Source organism: Dermacentor silvarum, chromosome 3 (assembly GCF_013339745.2).
Source record: "Dermacentor silvarum isolate Dsil-2018 chromosome 3, BIME_Dsil_1.4, whole genome shotgun sequence".
Lineage (NCBI taxonomy): Eukaryota > Metazoa > Arthropoda > Arachnida > Ixodida > Ixodidae > Dermacentor > Dermacentor silvarum.
The window spans coordinates 146,627,355-146,646,718 of NC_051156.1; the positions used below are offsets into that span (position 1 = coordinate 146,627,355).

General features: G+C 44.1%; 3 protein-coding genes across 4 annotated transcripts; all 3 read left to right on the forward strand.

Moving 5' to 3' along the window:
* Positions 1 to 1,055: 1,055 nt before the first annotated feature.
* Positions 1,056 to 5,159, forward strand: LOC125944371 (uncharacterized). The gene is made up of 3 exons (XM_049664781.1): positions 1,056 to 1,095; positions 1,568 to 1,929; positions 5,156 to 5,159. The coding sequence occupies exons 1-3, from the start codon at positions 1,087 to 1,089 to the stop codon at positions 5,157 to 5,159; spliced, it is 375 nt and encodes a 124-aa protein (XP_049520738.1). The 5' UTR covers positions 1,056 to 1,086.
* Positions 5,160 to 9,708: 4,549 nt separating this feature from the next.
* LOC125944372 (uncharacterized) lies at positions 9,709 to 12,303 on the forward strand. The gene is made up of 3 exons (XM_049664782.1): positions 9,709 to 9,835; positions 10,539 to 10,895; positions 11,983 to 12,303. Exons 1-3 carry the CDS (start codon positions 9,827 to 9,829, stop codon positions 12,301 to 12,303), a joined length of 687 nt encoding a protein of 228 aa, XP_049520739.1. The 5' UTR covers positions 9,709 to 9,826.
* Positions 12,304 to 15,193: 2,890 nt separating this feature from the next.
* LOC119444045 (uncharacterized) lies at positions 15,194 to 19,062 on the forward strand. Of its 2 annotated transcripts, none has more exons than XM_037708563.2 (3): positions 15,194 to 15,306; positions 17,998 to 18,338; positions 18,930 to 19,062. In XM_037708563.2, coding segments are annotated over exons 1-3 (381 nt in total). In that variant the 5' UTR covers positions 15,194 to 15,267; the 3' UTR covers positions 18,931 to 19,062. The 2 variants fall into 2 exon arrangements, with proteins under 2 accessions (XP_037564491.1, XP_049520997.1); XM_049665040.1 differs by lacking the exon at positions 15,194 to 15,306 and adding an exon at positions 15,787 to 15,857.
* Positions 19,063 to 19,364: the final 302 nt, after the last annotated feature.

A 19,364-nucleotide genomic window follows, 5' to 3' on the forward strand; every position in this document is an offset into this window, starting at 1 on the left:
GTTTGCAAAAGCAAGCAATGCTACAAGCTCAACAAAGCACAATGAACTTGGATGGAGACACCACAGCAAACACAACTGAACAGAATCGAAGGATGTGCACCTAACATAATACGGTCACCAAAAAAACCCTTGACATTTTATTCCTTCTTTATTTTGGACGCTCTCATGGCCAGAGGCAACAAAGAGAGGAATGAGGCATTCAAGAGTGGTTAACTATTAACTAATGCAGTACGAAGTTAACTGAGGTATATGAATGCTGCGTAGAAAGTAGCTAAATCTCAAAAGACAACGAAACGGAAAACACGGTTATCCGAAATGCATCGGCAAATCTGCGCTAACAAATCATGGCAAGATCCAGAAGCAACAGGAAAATGCAGGTGAAATGCTTGTTCGAAGCGAAACAACCATCTGTTCGCAGACGATGAAGAGATAGCGTCACCGTGGAAAGTTCAAGGCTGCGTCAATGCCTCACCCGGCCCAACCCTTCAATGAGTAAAGAAAATACTAGCAGAGCACACACTGCACAAAATATGATGAGAAAGTTGTTTAACTTCATTTATCGGTAGAACGCATCCCCTCGCTCTCAGCACTGAGAAGCTCACTCTAGAAAAATGCACGTGCTACAACTTCACTGCCCTTCTTATCCGTAAACGTTCTCTCTTTTTCGGCCTTAAATGTCGTTTCGTTTGCGTGCCTCAAAACACAAAACAATCATAGCAACCCAGCGCCTGATAGCATGTAGAGATTGGACACGTCCGAAGCTGGCCACTGCCGCATAAATTACTAGGTTGTTAATCGGTAAATGCAGCTAAACCTACTCCCTTTCTGCAAACTTTCGACCTTAGCACCCTAAATGCGACAGCAGTATAGATGTACTTCTTAAGTTATTCTTTTTTTAGACACAGGTTAACTTCTATCTTCTTTCTCGTGCCTGTCAACTAACGACATCGCAAAAAAAAGAAAAAAGTTTTGAGAAAGAAAGTACGTAGTGACTTTTCGCCAGTAGGTATAAAAGCAGCTAAGGGCTCTCTGTCCGCGTTATAATTTCTTCCGAGCAACTGCCAGCTCCCAGAAATCCGCTCAACCATGATCGCCGTAAGTAGTCACAACTGACCTTCTTTTCGGTATAGTATGGGTGAGTTGTATTTTCAGTGTAACAGCATCGAAGCTGATTCGCGTCCACTAGCGACTGAAGGCGCATCATAACTCTGCTTCGTTCGTTTAGCGGCTCAGTCCGCATGACCATCAGGCCTTCGATCATGAATATAATTCATAACCATCAAAGGTGATATGCGAGACAAGCATTCCTTCTCTAGGTTTTCGTAACAACACTTTCTCATAAATCAGTACCAAGTGCAGCGTTGTTTAGCAGGGCGCGACATTAAGCTATGGTTGGCTTCTCATGTCTACTGAAACACCAGACACCAAAGACGAACGAGGACAAATAAATGGAGGGTTTGTGGTATTTCTCCGCCTTGCTGAGCTGGCTAACTCTTGAAGCCTACATTGGTTTTCGCCTACTTCTGCCTTGGGTGTGTGTACATAACTATAATTTGTTCCGCTTCAGTTCCTGTGCCTGCTTGCCGCTCTCCTCGCCAACGCCATGGCCGTGTACGTCCCCACGTACGGCGTGCCGGTAGCTGGCTACCCCACTGCAACGGTGGCCGGCTACCCCGGCGTGCCAGCTGTCACGAGTGTGCACGCCACCCCAGTGGCCACCCTGCAGACAGTCCACCAGGCGGTGCCAGTGAGTCCCACTGTTCACAACGTGGCTACTCCGTACGGCTACCGCACAACCGGCGTTAGCTACAGCCACAGAGTCGACGCCCACCCAGTGCGCGCACGCTACGCGTACGGCCTCGCGCCTTATGGCTACGGCTACGGATACGGTCTTGGCGCCTACGGATACCCCACCGTGCTGCAGAAATGGTGAGTTGAGCCAAAGAACGTTTTTATGATTACGCTTTACGTTTTCTGCTAAATGTTTCGCAACGGTACAGTTATTGACACCGAAATTAGGTTTTACTGGCATGTAATTTTGTAGCTTCTATACTTAAGTTCCTTAATTATTTGCTGGAAGAAGCTATGTCTGATTAAGCCTATGTTAAAGCCACTCTTTAACAATGCACAATATTGATGCCCCTCATACGGCTCGAAATCTACAAGAGCGTGAAAACTCTTCCTGACAACTTAAAGAAATCAATTTTAAAACGTTATCACACTATGGGCTGACTAATAATTTCGCGGTGTATTGGCTTGCCAACGAATATTATTTCAAATAATTGCACTCCTGAATGACGCGTACATCGGCTATAGAGTACATTATGATTGCCCCTAGCAGATAACTTACAATTTCGTCGTGGTAAGTATAACGTATGCTTATCCATGAATTGAAGATTTTGCGGCAAGAAGTTACATCTAGGTCCTCATTTAAGTTTGCCACATGAACATGGAAGATAAAATAAATTAAAATATGCCAGGAGTTCAAAAGTGTGTATCACGGTTCGTAACGGCCCATGCGATAGACTCCGCTGCACTCCGTCAAGCATATTATGTTATAGATGCCCAGTAGACTCAAGTAACTACTTCCTTCGGTTTGAGGTGGGGGAAGGGGGGGGGGGGGGGGATCGGGCGTCCTAAATATATCTGCTTTATAGTTTGACAGCACGAAAGCTGCTTTTTATGTCGTTTCCATATGCAAGATGTAATTTCCGGTTTATGTTACTTTTATTAACAAAACACATTCAAACACATACGCAATGTAACATACACCAAGAGGTCTCAAAATAAAGCTACAAGCCGAACCAACAACTATGTGTTAAATGTTTTTTTTTCACCATAGAAAAGCAGCTTCACGCTTATTTTCATCGTGCTTCCATGGTCATTGTGAACTTGTTAGTGTGCTTTTATGTGCGAAGGGGCGCGCTCCGACTCTCTTAAAATTCAAATTGATTAAACAGATTGTGTTGAATTTCAACCCTTCGCACTCTTTGCGAAGATACGCAATATCTTACTTCCCTTCATTTTTTTAGTACATAATATTTTTTTATCTTTCAGAGACAAGATCAAGCCCTGAAGTGTGATTCTGCATCAAATTTATCTGACAAACAACGACAGCGAGACACCTTGAAGAGTCACCTTTGAAGAGACACCCTTTTCCAGCCTGAAAAAGAAATAAACACATGCGAGCAATCAGGTGTTTCTCTTGATGTCTAAAATATGTTTACTCTTCAATCAATTGATACGCTAGCTAGCGATGTTTTCCTGCGTGGGTAAATGATTTTGGTGCCACTTTAAGAAAAACAAGTGGTGCTTAATGATAATGTAGGTTCATTGCTTAGCCATGTGGCACTTAAATCATTTGTGCGGTTTCCCTTTCTGTCTTTATTTTTTTTCTCAGTCGAATTTTCAATATGAACTTCAGCCTCATGAAATAACACAATTCGAAATGCAAGACACTGAATTCCGCAGGAAAATGCATTGTTAGCACCAAATTTCCATTCCATAACAAAGTTATGAACATCGTGTGAACGAAGTTTTAAGTTAGAATCTCAAAGTAGGCGTCAAATCAGTGCAGTATATAAGAAGTCGTATATAGGAGTGTTCGATGATGCGGGTATCGCGTGCGCGCGGATGACTAGTCACCTGATGTTTTTCATATTAGGCATGAAATTCTTTTAGCTCCCGCTGTCGGCTACCTTCAAGAGACCTTGAGCGAAAATACAGAGCCGTTATCCGAGCACTCAACACGAGAATGGGCACGAGAACGGAGCTAAAACCTACGAGAACATCCGGGCATCGTTGCGAAAACACAACAAGATCATCCGGGCAGCCAGTCAAAACTGAAGAAAATGCGGCCTCTGGCCCCCTTGTACAGTACCGCATTACATACGCTAGTTACTGCCCAAGCAATTTATTAAAAAAATATTGCTTCCGATTTCTTCCTAATGTGTGTTCACAATAAAACTGAAGCTGTAACATCTAGTACGCTGAAGTTTAATTCGATATTTCCAATAGTGACGTTCAAAAGGCAGGTACAGTACACCATACACTTGAGTGTCATCTTTTGGCACTGAGTCATGGTTGCCTGTGCTCTTTTCAACGCCAGCGGTACGTGAGTTCCGCAGCGCGGTTTTTGCGCCGCCTCCTTCGAGAGATGGCGCCACGCTGCGTGACCAGGCGGGCAGCGTCCGGCGCGCCTCGAATGGTTGTTTGGCCGAGAGGAGACTGGCAACGAGGTCCTGTTCAAAACAGGTTCATTTTAACAGGCCGTCGCTGGAAGATACTCAGGTTATTTTTTTTTTGCATTCCGCCTAACTACGTAATTGGGGTTAATTAGTTATTGAACTTCTCAAATATCACAATAATGTTAAATGAGTCAGTAGAACATTGTAGAGCAACATGAAACTCCTGATACAGCTTTCTGTTGCCCAATACGTGCTACATAAAAGTGTGTTTCCGAGCGTGAAAGAAGCCCGCGAATACGTGCAAAGTGACTCAAGCGTCCAGTCGCTTGGCAATCAGTAGCGCCTGTCTCGTTTTTGTCGAGTGGCCAGTCGCGTGGAAATACACGCGGCTGGTGGCTCTCCGGTCTTTCTTTCTTCGACTCAGCTCTGCTCTGTCCCGATGATGATGATTATGGTTTATTGGAATTCCCTTTGAAACATGGTGATGACACACGTTAACCTAGCCTGCTTGAGCTTATCACGTATTCCTAAACAATCTTTATAGTCTAACACTTTCCGGCAACGTCCTAATTGTATTTTTCTTCCTTAAAACATATATCTACCTTGCGCCGTTCGCTAAGCCTGTAACAAATCCAGTCCTATCGATCTCTTTTGTGCTTTTTTTCCACCAATAGTCGAAACGTCTCTAGCTTATCTCGTCAGTTGACCGGATAATGCTTCCATCCGCTTTAAATTCCAGCACTTTTGCATGGTGTATGTCCCCTACGGATCATGCTCGGTGATTACCTTGCCATTCGGTTAAAATATGCTGAGTTCTATCCGCATTTTCGCTACAGCTGTCACAAGCCTCATTCTGTTACGAATATTGGCTTCTTTGTGTTTTTGTCCGCAGGTATCGCATTTTCGCTACAGCTGTCACAAGCCTCATTCTGTTACGAATATTGGCTTCTTTGTGTTTTTGTCCGCAGGTAACCTGCTCGAGCCTCAAATAGCAAAACACTGCTCTCTGTTATTGTACAGGTTTTGTCTTCAAACGTCTTTCTTGTCGTTCTTGTAAATTCCCATAGTCTATTTGTTTCCATCCTTCGCATCCAAGTTACCGTCTCTCTCTCTCTCTCTCTCTCTCACTTCCTCAATGGCTGTCTATTTACACTTTCAATTACCCTCTACTTGGTTGCCAGCTTTCTTGACCTGTTCATCAATTCTGTGTTCACGCTTCCTAGGTACAAATATTTGACCACTCTGCCTACCCGTTTGGTTTCATCCATCCTCCTGAGCCTTTCTTCCGAAGTAATTTCATTATCCGCTTCTCTGACCTAAAGGAGGCTGACCACAAGAACTCGGGCTCTTCGTGTTATGCAGTGGAAGGCGCGGCAGTTAAATTGGATTGCACTTGGCGGCGGCACGGGACAGGATGAAAGCGACAAGGTCACTCACATCCAACCCTGTTTACAGCCAATTATACACATTTTTACGATATCCTTAGTTGTTGAGTATTGGTACACGTTCTCGGAATGTAGAGTAACATTTGATGCATTTTCATGTTCATACGACATCTACAAGTCACCTACGCAACTGTTCTTTATTTGTATAAGTGGTTTGAAGATAATGAGATCCCAGATACGCCATTCTCATGAGAATTCAGCTAAGACACACTTTGTCTCCAAAAAAACCCCAGTAATGCAACGTGCGTCGGAGCCCTGAGTTCAAAATTGCAGCTCGACTGGCCGCTTGAGGCCTCTTGCGTGTATTCGCGGGCTTCGTTCACGCTCAAAAAAAAAAACACTTTTATGTAGCACGTATTGAGCAACCGAAAGCTGTATCGGGAGTTTTTCATGGTGCTCTACAATTTTCTCATTGACACTTTTAATCTAACTCTAATATTTGTGAACTTATTTAATTTATTAAGACTAAATATGTGATAAGCCCGGAATGCGAAAAATAATCTCAATATCTCCAAGTGACGGCAAACACTTTACCTTTGTTCAGCCCAGCTATGCGGTATTTGCATATTTTGAAATGTTGGCGCATGGTAGTTGGGACACCCTGTAAAAATAATTATTTGTTTGAATGTCGTGAGGATTATAGGGTGTTACGCAAAAGCATACCAGGTAATCAAAGGTCTTGCCATCATACTTGTTTCAAACAAAATCATGTCAAAGTAGGTTTGTTGGAGGCGCGTGGTAATTCTTTTCCAATAAGTATAAGCTACCTCTTGTTTATCAACGCAGTGGATGAACTGCAACAAATGAATGAGGACCTTAGCCCAGAAAGTGTAAGAGCAGAAATTAATCTACAGAAGGGAAAGATAATGTTCAATAACCTGGCAAAACAACAAGAATTTATGATTGGTAGTCAGTCTCTAGAATTTGTTTAAGAGTGCGTTTATCTAGGTCAATCAGCCAAAGGGGACCATGATCATGAAAAGGTGATTTACAAGACGATAAACTGGGTTGGAGCGCACATGGTAAGTATTACTAAATCACGAGAAGTAACTTGCCACTTTGCCTTGAGAAGAAAAGTTCACAACCATTGCATTCTACTGGTAGTAACATATGGGGCAGAAACTTGGAATGTTAACAAAGAAGCTTGAGAAGAAGTTAAGGACCGCACAAAGAGCGATGCAACGAAATACGTTAGACGCAACGTTCAGAGGCCGGACGACACTGATGTGGATTAGAGAGCAAGCGGAGGTAGTCGATATTGTAATACACATTAGGAGGAAGAAATAGAGCAGGGAAGGCAATGTAATTTGTATGGGAGATGTAACTTCAATAGACCACCGGTCTATTAGAGCTACAGAATAAGTACGGTAAGGAAAGGGACCCGCGCCTCCAGGGCGGCAGAGATTGTGGTGGCGTGATGGAATAAGGAAATTCACAGGCACAACTCGGAAATAGCTACCGCATGGCAGGTGTAATCGGAGATCTCTGAGAGAGGCCTTTGTCCTGCAGGTGACATAAAATTAGGCGCGTCTATAGGCACCCCATAATGTCGTAATCAGAACGTGCTTTTGTCTCGGAAAACAGCAAAATTTGTTTCAGTTTATATTGTAATATCAGTTATATAGACACTCAAAGCGCATTTGCGTTGTCGTTGCCGTCACGTTCCTTATAAAGTTGAAGGGTGATAACACAGTGGCCGCGCGTCGTGTGCTGTCAGTGCGAGTGAAAGCGTGCGAGGGTGAGCCGCGGATAGTGGCTCGGTCTCGCGCGCGGAAGGAAGGAAAGAAGGGAGGAAGCGCGCCGTCAGCAATCGCGCGCAATGCACAGGGGGCGTTCTACTCCGCCGATGGCTGCATATGGCGTGGCCGCGCAGGCCCAATATTGAAAGTGATCTGCGATGGGTACCGGGCCTTGGCGCATTCTTACTTAGTTCGCATTGGGATTAGAGGTAGCACGAAGGTTAATTCCCTCGCCTGGGTGCGCGTGACAGCATGTTTGCTAATTTACCTAGTTAGCGAACGTTTACAAGTTTATACAGCCGACGAAACTACTATCCTTACTTGGTATAGCTGTCTAGTAATTGGCCACCGCATTCGCCTTTCGGGCAAAATTGCGACTTTTTTTTTAATCGAGCGGATGGCGTTCCGTGCAGGCGGAGTAAGTGTATACGAGTGGCCAAGCAGCCGGTCTTGGCACTGCTACATTCCAGGGTCCGATACAGCTAGCAGCACTACAACCTCCATATAAGGCAATGACACCAGGTGGAGACACAACACAAGAAAGCGTCCCACGTCATCACTGGCATCCCTAAGCACACCAAAGAGGATAGCTTACAGATACAGGCTCTCTACCCCAATCCATGACATCCAGACCAAAATTTTAACACAGTCTTCAATAAAGGCTACTTTCACCTTGACCCCAGTTCACGGACAAGCTGCAGAGCGTAGCGTCTTTTTGTCATATTACCGACCGCTCAAGATGAGATGCACAATATTGTCCAAGCGCACGACCCTTTCTTTTAGTATCGGTGAGTGGCTGATACGCGGAATCTTCAATAGGCAATGGGTGGTTTCCAAGTTTTTATCCTCGCAGGGCATTGCGACATTTTAGTCTATTTGTATTTTAAAAGTTTGCCAAAGCCCTCGCTTATTCCAGCAATGGATAGCTCTTCCAGCAATGGACATCAAGAAAACAGCCGACTTATCCCCTAACAGGTATCGCCGTAAAAACCGTCCGCGACAGGGCAACCAAACTGATTTTGTCGGCTCGGGGAAATGCCATTATTCATAATTCGAAGAGAAAGAAACCCATCACACGCGGCTAGACATTTTGGTTAGTAAAAACGGCTAAAAAAACCTCACCACATTCAGAGTCATTTATCGTAACGTTTTCTTTCTGACGTTCTTCAGTTTAGATATAACAAAATTGTTTCCTCTGTTTGAAAGTCGAATTGGTGACGTCATCAGGACGCTCAATGTAGGTTCCTCTGGAAATCACTTGAACTAATCAATATTTCGTGTATTTTCTCTATAGAATGTAATGACTATATCGCTATTTATTCCTGTCAATGTTGTCGAAGTCAAATTTCTCATCATTTTGCATTAGAAAAGAACTTTAATGACCCACTCTTTCACACATACCTTGTATGTTTGGAAAATGTTCTCTGATGCAACTGAAATCAGCCCTGACAGATATAAAAAACTCTATCGATTTCTACGTCCAGCGTTTCAGCGCAACATCGACTTTCTCTTGTTGCAGTTTTTTTTTTTTTTTTTTGCTCAGCAGCAACGCAAGCCTGTAACTCCGTTCAAAGAAAAAAAATGCGCTTTCTCACTGCAAACATTTGCAACCCGTTGAGGGAAAAAAAAGGCGTTTTTCAAATAACGAGTGAAGACAACTTGCACCCGGTTCAGCACGAGCCGCGGCCGCAATAAACACGTAAACGATAATATGTCAACAACAGTCACAGGTGCGTCCCGAGGCAAAAAAGAAAAAAAGACGTAGGTGGAAGCACCTGGTGGCAAAGCGAAGCAGTTTTCTGTTCCCATACGATCAAGAGATAGCGTCAGAGTGGAAAATTCAAGGCAGCGTAATGCGCTCACCCGCCTCATCCCTTGAAAGAATGAAGCAACGATGAGCTCAGTAAGCACCAAACGAGTAGCTTATTACACTCTATACGTCAGAAACTTGTGTTCGCTTTATTTAGTGAAACAGCCCTTCCCCCGGCGTTCAGAAGCTTGCTATGGCGAAATGCAGCTCAGGACCATCTCTAGCACTACATATGGTTAAACCTACTTTTTCTACTTGCTTTAAATGTTGTTTCGCTATAATCCCACGGAATGCGAAACAAAACATAGCAACCAAGCGTGCGATACTATGTTAGTGTAGGCGCTCGAATCGCGTCATATGGCAGAGCTGCAGAAATTGCTAAATAGCTTATTGGGCAAACCCAGCTCTACGCGATATCTTCCAACAAACTTGTTACTTTCACGTCCTACCTGCGAAACCAGAACCAGAAAAACAGTACGGCATACGTACTTTAATTTTCGTCCTTTTCCACGCACGCGCCAGATGACCACATCCTGAAATCGAAGCCCGCTTCTTTAACCAGTGGGTATAAAAGTCAGTCGGAAATCTACGCACGGGCACTACTTTCTTCTGTCCACAAGCCGGCTTCACGAAGCCTGCTCAGCCATGTTCGCCGTAAGTATAGCTACAGTCTCCTCCTTTTCAGCAGTACGTGTTATAATTATAGCGTTTTAGTTACATGGTTTCTTGTAGTGTCTAATTGCGTCTTCTGCATGCAGGAGTTACCACATCTGCATTTTTCTTCATGCGCTATTGTCACAGTAAGGATTATAGAAGTGTGCTTCTCAAACTTAAAATAATGGTAATGCTGTTATTGTTAGATGGACGTAACAACTTTGTGGTTCTGAGAAATAACTTTCTATCTAGTCTAAAGGTAACACAAATAAAATTTCAATCAGAGGAGCAATTTATGAACTACTTTAGTGCCAGGCACAATGTTAAGTAGTTACTTGTTTTTAAGCACTGGGCGTCGTGTGCGTTCAGGCGCTCATGAAACTAGACCATTATGTCATCTGCCGTCGACAAAATTCTTAATTCTCGAAATTTACTCGAAAAACAAGCACCCGTATTCCAAGTGTCACGACATTGTATTGCCAATCGTCCTATCATGTCCAGCAAGCCTTCGATAATGCGCGAAGTTATGCATTAGTAGGTATTACATGGCCATGGAAGTGCGAGACAGCGCATTAAGACGAACGCAGCCAGAGAGAGAGAAGGCTAGTAGCACCTGCTGGTGTTTCTCAGCATACTTATCTGTTTTTTTCTTTCTCCCCCCCCCTTGCAACTGTGGCCATGATATATCTCTGTTCCGACTCAGGTCCTGTGGGTCTTCGCTGTTCTCCTGGGCAACGCTATGGCCGTCTACTTCCCGACGTATGACTTGCCGGTGGCCGGCTTCCCCGATGTGCCAGCTGTCCCGACTGTGCAGGCCGCTCCCGTAGCCGTGCTGCAGGCTGCCCCCCAGGTGTCGCCAGTAACTCCCTACTGTCCAGAGCTCGGCCGTTGTCCACAACGTGGCTACTCCGTATGGCTACCGCACAACTGGTGTCAGCTACAGCCACAGAGTCGATGCCCACCCAGTGCCCGTCCGCTACGACTACGGCCTCGCGCCCTACGGCCTGAACTACGGCTACGGGCTAGACACCTTCGGATACCCCGCTGTGCTGAAGAAGTGGTGAGATGCGGCAAACATTTTCGGCATGGCTCTGTTTTACGTGTTCTGCTAGAATGTTTGCGAGCATACACTTAATTACAGTCGGAAGTTACATCTTACTCGCAGATCATTTTGTAGATTCTGTATTTAAGTTTCTTAAGCTAAATAAATGCACAAAGAATGTTTTGTGCGAATAAGCTTACGCGTGAGAAAAAAAGAATGCATATTGATGCCTGTTATAGAGCCATAAAGCTACTAAAACATGTAAACTCTGGATGACAAGCTAAAGTAAATTACCTTCAGAACCAAATCATAGTATGTGCAGGGTAACGCTTTTGTGGTGTGTTGGCGTGCCATCAGGTATTATTTTGATGTTATTGTACTCCTACATGACGTACCATGGTTATAGAGTGATTTGTGAATCGACTAGCAGGAAACCCTGCATTTATTTGCACCAAAGTTAGCTATGCACGTCCATAAAATGAAAATGTTCTTGCAAGAGTTTATATATAGATGGTAATTTCTGTTCATCATACCAGTCGTAAAGATGTCATTTTGAGATATTTAAGCAGTTCGATATGCAGTGATCCTTAACACCACATGGTATAGACTCTTACGCACTCCGCCAAGTATACTCGCGCAAGCATATTACATGCAAGGCTCCAAAAAACTAATGCAACTGCTCCCTCGGAGTTGGATGAAAAAATAAGCGCTCATAAACGGTACTGCTGTCTAATAAAACAAAATCGAAAGAGAGTTCCGTATTTTCGGTCTCGTTTTCATCCACTCGACCTCATTAGGAACGTTTAACTTTATTTTGATTGAGAAAACCCACCCAGATATATATGCATAGCACCAAATGCGAAATTTACTCCGCCGTAGAAAGGACGCTGTACGCTTACTATAAGCATGCGTGTCATTAGGCGATGCCCATTGCAAAATTTTTCTCCCATTTTATGTGGAGGGTGGGCAAAGCACTTCAACTTCTTTATTTAAATTTGTTAAACAGGTTGTCTCCAACTCCAACGCTTCTTACGATTTGAAAGCTACACGGAACCTCATCCTGCTGCGTTATTCTATATACTATATTACTGTTTTAATCTTTCAGATTCAAGATCAAGCATTGAAGTGTGATTCGTCATCAAGTCGTTTTGACCAGCAACGAAAGCGGCACCTTCAAGATAACAGTGCTTGTGGAGATCAGTCAAGTCAAAATGAAATAAACACATATAACAAATGTGGAGTTTTAATGCGATTTGCATTGCTTGGGAACTTTACCCAGTTTCGGTATCTGTCCAACCTCTTTCACATTCCCACTGACGTGATTTGCCTACTAGCTTTGGCCACTGCGCATTTGCTGCCGGCTGCCTGGTCGAGCAGAGAACATAAGACACTGTATATGTGCCCGAAACGTCATGCTGCTGGCTGATGTCAAGCCTACCAGGCCACACGAGTCACTTAGTATGTGCCACTTGGTATGTGCCCGAACGGAAAATTTCGCCACTGCGTATGTTATATTGCTCTGCGCCCATTCTTAGCCAATCCCCCAGAATGTATGTGCCAAGGTGACACAATATGTATGTAGCCTTAAATATATAAAAGGCATGGCACCCCATCCGCAACAGGAACCTCCACGTCAAGCACGGCCGCTTGATGAATAGTCATTGCAATGAAGTTGCCGTCAGGATACTATAGATAGTGGGGGTTGCTACGGAGTTTCAACTAAGGTGCATTGATAAGAAGAAGATATTCTTGTAATCATTCGCGCGTCTGCTGATGAGGTTATAAGGTTTCTTTATTCACCGATTGCATGGGGAATGACTTGAGAATACAATAATCATCATAGTTACCAACACAGCATGTGCACATATAATTAATTACACACGCGTCATGAAAAATATTGCAACCGCCTTAACGTCACTAATCACCTCCACATGATGGATGCGCCGCCAATTTTCTTATTGAGCTCTAAATGATGTTTCCTTTTCGCCCAGATGCAAGCTTTAGCATATGAACCTGCGGATGTAAATAGTTTTGGCACCAATTAAGGAAACATGGCTGCCTAATGAAAACTGTGGCTTATTTAGCCAAGTAGTGCTAAATCCTTTTATAGCGCATATTATTTGAGCTTTTGAATTAACATGCGACGCCCAGAAAGGCTGTGCGATTTCTCTGTAAGAATATTTGGATTCCTTGGAAAAGAAAAGTTCACATCCGGACGCAAGGCGTGTCCATAGGCTAGTGTATAGCCTAGGTTGTTATTGACATTTTTATGACACATCTGGACAGGCTGCAGGATGAGACGTTACACGGGTCGAACGGAATGAATGTCTTCAGATAAGTCGATTATTTTCTTGTCGCTCTTTCTATTAACTTTCCAATCGTCTCAGCCGGAAGCAGTTGCTACCGTACCATCCATCCAGTTGCTACTATCCATTCCAAGATGGTTAAGAGGTCTGTGGTGCATATCTGCCGAATGCCCCGAGTAATTCCCGAAACGAACCCGGTCAACGAAGTTCGCTCAACAGGCTCGGTGGCGGAGTCACGGCAGCCTGCGGCCTTTCGCTGCTAGCATGGGCAATTGTGCGCAAGCATAATACCGGGTGTTCAAAATTAAGCTTTACGGAATTTTTAATATCGCCTGTGGCAGGTAGCATAACTCTCATCCTTGAGCTGGGTTATTCGAAGAGGCGGACATTAATAGCACGAGAAATCAAAATACATATTCAGTTAACAAAAATTGACTAATGAACTTCTAAGCTAATTACTTTAGGACACATATTGCAATTTACGAATTGCAGCCGGTGAGCTTGCAGGACGCACCCACTTGAAATGAATTTCCAGGATGTCACCAGTTTCTAAATATTATTTCCCAAAGTGTGGGACTAAATGCATGCGCGTTCCAGTTATTTTTGTGCTTCAACTTTTGCTTCAACAATTTTTTCGCCTCTTTTCCCTTCAAGGCGTCGATGCTAATGGTATCTCCAATACCAATACATTAAATCAATGTACCAACTAATCGTACACCATGTTCCCCATAGTGAGATAGCGAAAATATTTGAAGAAAACGCAGGAGACCCAAATTAAGATCCTGGTCTTCGTAGTAAGAGAATGCTGCTGTGGCAGTAAATGAGAAGGAATTGCTGAGATCTGCAGTGTTTTTTTTTCTCACATTTATTAGTATATTAACGGGCTCCATATTCCAGCACACCTCTCTGACAGCCTATTATCGCGCCTTCGGGATATTCGACAGTGCAATCAAAGAAACTCTTTGTAGACTCGCGCATGGCGCTACCGCTTGCGACGGGGCCGTTTTTGACCTCCTCCCTTTGTCTAAATAACTCTTGACAACTCTTTACATAAGTGTCAATAAGTTGACTAAATCAAAGAAGTTAACTAACTTGAATGTTGAAGTAAAAGTAGAGGAGTTAACTCTAGCTAAACGTTGCTTTTTAATGTTTTTCAACATTGTAAACAGGAAAGGTTTCCGGACACTCAGAAGTGCAGAATGTGCAGCATTTCGCGTTGTTTATAATTAGAGCAGGAGAAGTGGCGACCTATAAGTATATGTTGAAAGTTGCGTATTGAGAAAAAAAATGCAAATGTAATGAATTGTGTAAGTATAGTTTAGTCCCATTGGGAAAGTTCCCGGTTTTGTGGTCTCCCTTAAAATCAACATTTAGCACTCTGGAACAATGTACCGGTTTCATTCCAACTCAATCACTCGGGCTCCAATTTCGTTCCCATCGCAATTTCACACTGATGCTACCATTCCACTAACATTCAATTCCGGGTGCCTAAAAATGTGCAATAATTCCAGAATCATTCCTACTCCAGAGTTGTCACTCCGCAGCTCTGGTCGGCACAGGCGTGGTACCTAGTTATTCCAAAATAAATATTCCTGCTGTAAATACGGTATGCGCTTGCGTTTCAGTATTCGATATTCAATTCGATATTCGATACATACTATTCGTATTCGATTCGTATCCGGAACCGTTGGTACTGACCTCCTCTACTGAAAACATGTTGAGGGCGGTCGCATTTCTCCTGCAAGCGGTATTTTCTTTCTTTTCTTCAAGTGATAACGCCTCGTAAGTGCTAGATTAGCGTTCATCACAAGCCATGCGATGTTTACTTATTCCCACGACCATAATAAACGGCACAATGGCTAGAGTCAACAGGCAAGTGTTCAGCGTCGGCTGCGCAAATACTGCTGCGCAAATAGCATTCACATTAAGGCATACAAACTATAAATAACCGGGTTGCATTTCTAAGCAATCTGGTTGGCAATGCAAGTGTCGCTGAAAGTGTGTCGACACTGCCGCCGACCGTGGCATACTACGACGGCAGGGAGGCAGAGGTCAGCAAGCATCCGGCGACAACTGTCCAGGCGATGGGGGAGATAGTAGACCCACCCGAACGAAAGTTCAAGGTGAGACGCTGCTTGGTCCTCCTCGAGTGTGACTGAACGATGCAAGCTCTCGAGCAAGGAACTCGAATGTTTCCAGTTTTACCTCTCCCTACCACGTATATATATATATATATATATATATATATATATATATATATACATTCCGACAAATGCTCAGAAAGGCCACCTAGGCCTTCTCAAAATATTCCTGTTTCTTTGCTCAGAGCAAGAAACGGGGTGCGAGAGTGTGGGAGCGAAGGGCAATGCATGCTTGCCTTTTACGACGAACGCAAAGTCGCTACTTCCCATTCGCTAATGAAAGCGAGGAGGACCTCTGTTGATAAGCATGCTGAAGTAGATGCGTTAAAGTAAACACAAGCTGAGTGAGGATGCGAAAACATAAGCATCTTCCCCTTCTCCACTAAGTCATGCAACTTAAAAAAACAATATGAAAGAAGCATAGCTTCTAGAGTCACGAGTACTGAGTATAAAAAGGGACCGAGTATCTCAGTTCAGGCATCACTTCTTCGAGCTCTGTACAGCAACGTAGGAACGAATCGACCATGAACGCCGTGAGTATTTCATCGTTACTTGATAAAGGCAGCGTCTGGCACCTTAAGACCATGGGTGGTCTCTTTATTACGCGTTACGCCTTTTTATTATCGCTAAATTCTCCAAGTTTACTACTATGTTGCATTGAAAAACACTGTGCCTTAGAATCATCTATTGATACAAAACTATGCTATCAATATATTTCATATTGCCTCACACGAAGCGTAACACAGTGATTTTACCGTTCCACACAGCACGCAGTCTTTTCAATCGAAGCCTGTATACGCTAGCCTGCGCCGGCGATGTAACGCAGAAACTATCATCGCCCGCAATAGCTCGAGCGTCGTCGTATTCTTGCACAGCAGGCACGCTGGCGCCGTTCAGCGCAACCGCGCGAACGCGTTCGTGCCATTGCTCCGGTATTCGTCGTCGTGGTCTTCTACAGCTAGCTCCGTTGCCGCTCATAGCATTCCACCGTATATTTTCCCTTCTCTTTTGTCATCGTAATGGTAAGGCCACGTTTACAGGGGTATGAGCCATTGATTAAGGGGGTATGAGCTATTGATTGTGAACGTAACCATTATACTACAAGACGTACGTGTGTAGATTTGACATTTGCAAACGACAAGTCTGACATCGAGATGACGGAACCCGTTGCAGTATACCGCAGGGATCACAAAGCTACTCTGCTCACTTTCACAAAATTGACCGCTGAAGTTTCCGATGTTCAATAAACATGAGGTCAACACAAGCTTCGCTTGCACCCCTCTTCACAGTAGTAGAAGGGCGGTCAATGTTTCTATTTATACTAATAGTATTGCGGTAGAACATTCCTATGTTTAGTACTCAGTGAATGATGCCCTTACACACGCCCTAAAGAGCAAACGCAACTGCTAAATCATTTATACCAACAGACTAGATCGAAATTTCGTCACATAAGTCCGGATAGACATGGGTGACTGAGGATACACGTAAATGAGCTTTGGCGGGATGACAAAAAGCTGGCTCGTTTCCAACTCACTGGCGTGGTACTTAATCTCTTCTCCGCGAATTCCCCTAACCTACCTCACCAACACCGGGAGACTCTAGAAACTGTGCGAAGTGCCCAAGTTTCGCGGCTATGCCATACGGTCCCCGACTGCTGTTGAGCTGTGCAAGACGTACATTGGGGAAAGTATCCTTATGGCTCACCTTGTGGTTTGCGCATCATAGCCTATGTTGCTTTTGTGCCATAACACCCTACATAATTAACTATGCGTATGGCGGTTGTGACAAGTTCCACTAAACGACTGAATTCCTTTGAAGACCTCCTTACACCCGATATACCTAAGAACTACGGCGATTTGTCTGGACATTCGTTTTATAACATGCATTTCGGACGGCAGCACTGCTCCCCCCCCCCTTTTTTTTAGTGCTTGTTTCTATTACAGCAAGCAAACAGCGAAGAGCACACAGATAAAGGAACGACCAACGCTATCGCTGACTGTAATTATTGGCTAATACCGTATTCCTGATCGTTAATCCACATAATTACCTCTTCAATCAGCTCCATTTGATTGCAAACTCACATATTTGCCACATGTCTAAAAATATTTTATTGCCAATGAAACTTGGAAGGAGTAGCTATCAAAGTATGATGTTTGATTACATGTACATTCTCTCAGCTGGTTGCTAACTAGCTAGCAAACAAATACCCCTAAATAAGGCATATATTCTATCAACTTCATTGTTAGTCCAATCAAGCTAAGAGCATTTATTCACAAACTATACTCTTCTAAACCAGTTCGTTTAGGCGCCGCCACATTCCGCGTTTTAGTGGTGCAAGCACTTCCTCAGAAAAACTAGCAAGGGGGCAGGAGCAGCTGCCCTCAGTGGCTTCTTGCAACAGTCCACTATGCAAGTGTTCTGTTGTGTGTGACAGATAAGGAAATGCCGGGAGGTCGACCCCGCGATACCTGGTTGACTACCCTGCAGAGTGGGAAGGTGGAAATAGGGAAAAGAAAGATCACGAAGAAGGAGAGTCAGTGTGCACTCACCCCACAAATTATTGAGGAACAACCAACCAAGCAAGATAAATGTTCAGTCGCCTGATGTGAAAATGTCAACAGTATAAATGTTTACTACGTGCTTTAATTCATAAAGAGACACAATTCTACGCAGGTCCTGTGCCTGTTCGCCGCTCTGCTGGGCAGTGCCCTCGCCGTGTACGTCCCCACGTACGGCGTGCCGGTGGGTGCTGGATACCCCTACGTCCCTGCTGTCACGACGGTGCACGGTGCCCCCGTAGCCGCCGTGCACGGTGTCCACAGCGTGGTGCCGGTCGCTCCCACCGTCCACAACGTCGCCACCCCGTACGGCTACCGCACCACCGGCGTCAGCTACAGCCACAGGGTCGACGCCCACCCGCTGAAGCTGCGCTACGTGTACGGAGTCGCGCCGTACGGCCTCAGCTACAGCTATGGTCTTAGTCCCTACGGCTACGCTCCTGTCCTGAAGAAGTGGTAAGCACCGAAAAATTAGGTGCACTGAGCCCTCACTGGGCCCTCATTCCTCCGAGTACATATCCCTTGACCATAATGACCATATGTGAAATCAATATAACCCAAACAATAAGAACTGGAAAAGGGTTATGGCACACAAAATTAAAGTGAAATCGGTAGGTCTGAATGTGTCTATTACGGCATAAAAAGTAAATCTGTTAATTCTGTAACAGGCACTGTTCTGTTTATTGTGTAGGTTAGTCGTTATCTAATCCCCTGCGAGATCGTTTAACTGGACATTTTTGTGCAGACTGAAACAAACGAATTCTCTTTACACTATGATGTGCGCCAAAACACAAAACCAGCATTAATGCCTTGCGGTGGCGTTTAGGAGCGAGTGAACATTCTTCGGTAGAAAATATTTAGGACAGTTCCCGGCTCTTCTCGAAATGGCTGTCTATGCGAAATCAGGCAAACTCAATTTTATTTTACGCAAGACGACTGTATACAGAGAGCTGAACTAACCCACGTTTTCGCGTCTTCCAAAATACCAATGTGATTTACTACTGTCAACGACTTCTGCTCAATGTGCATCGCTTTTTGTTCATGCAGAAAAAATCTCAATTGACACAAGAGACACCAGGCCCATTTCCGGAATGACAGACACAAGCTGGCGCCAAAAGAAAACACTTTCGTTCCTGTTGTGATTGCTGTTGCATGGCCGAAGAAATGACAAATAAAAGCACAAGAAACACCAAAAACCACTGATCTTGATTTATTTTCTCTTCAACCTTTAGACCTCCCTCTGCCTTCGGGGTCCTAATTCCGCCGCATATGGTCTTTTCTCTGCTCCAATATTGCATTTATTGGACCGGTGGGGCGCCCTTTTCTGAAAAGTTATATTAAAATTCACGCTCAGATATATACTGTTCTCTATGCCTTATTACTAAACTCTTTAGAGTGTATAGCAACATAATACTTCATCCACCGTCATGAATATCCGGACCAAGGAATTTCTATAGAATGAACTCGTCCTGGCCTTAGTGG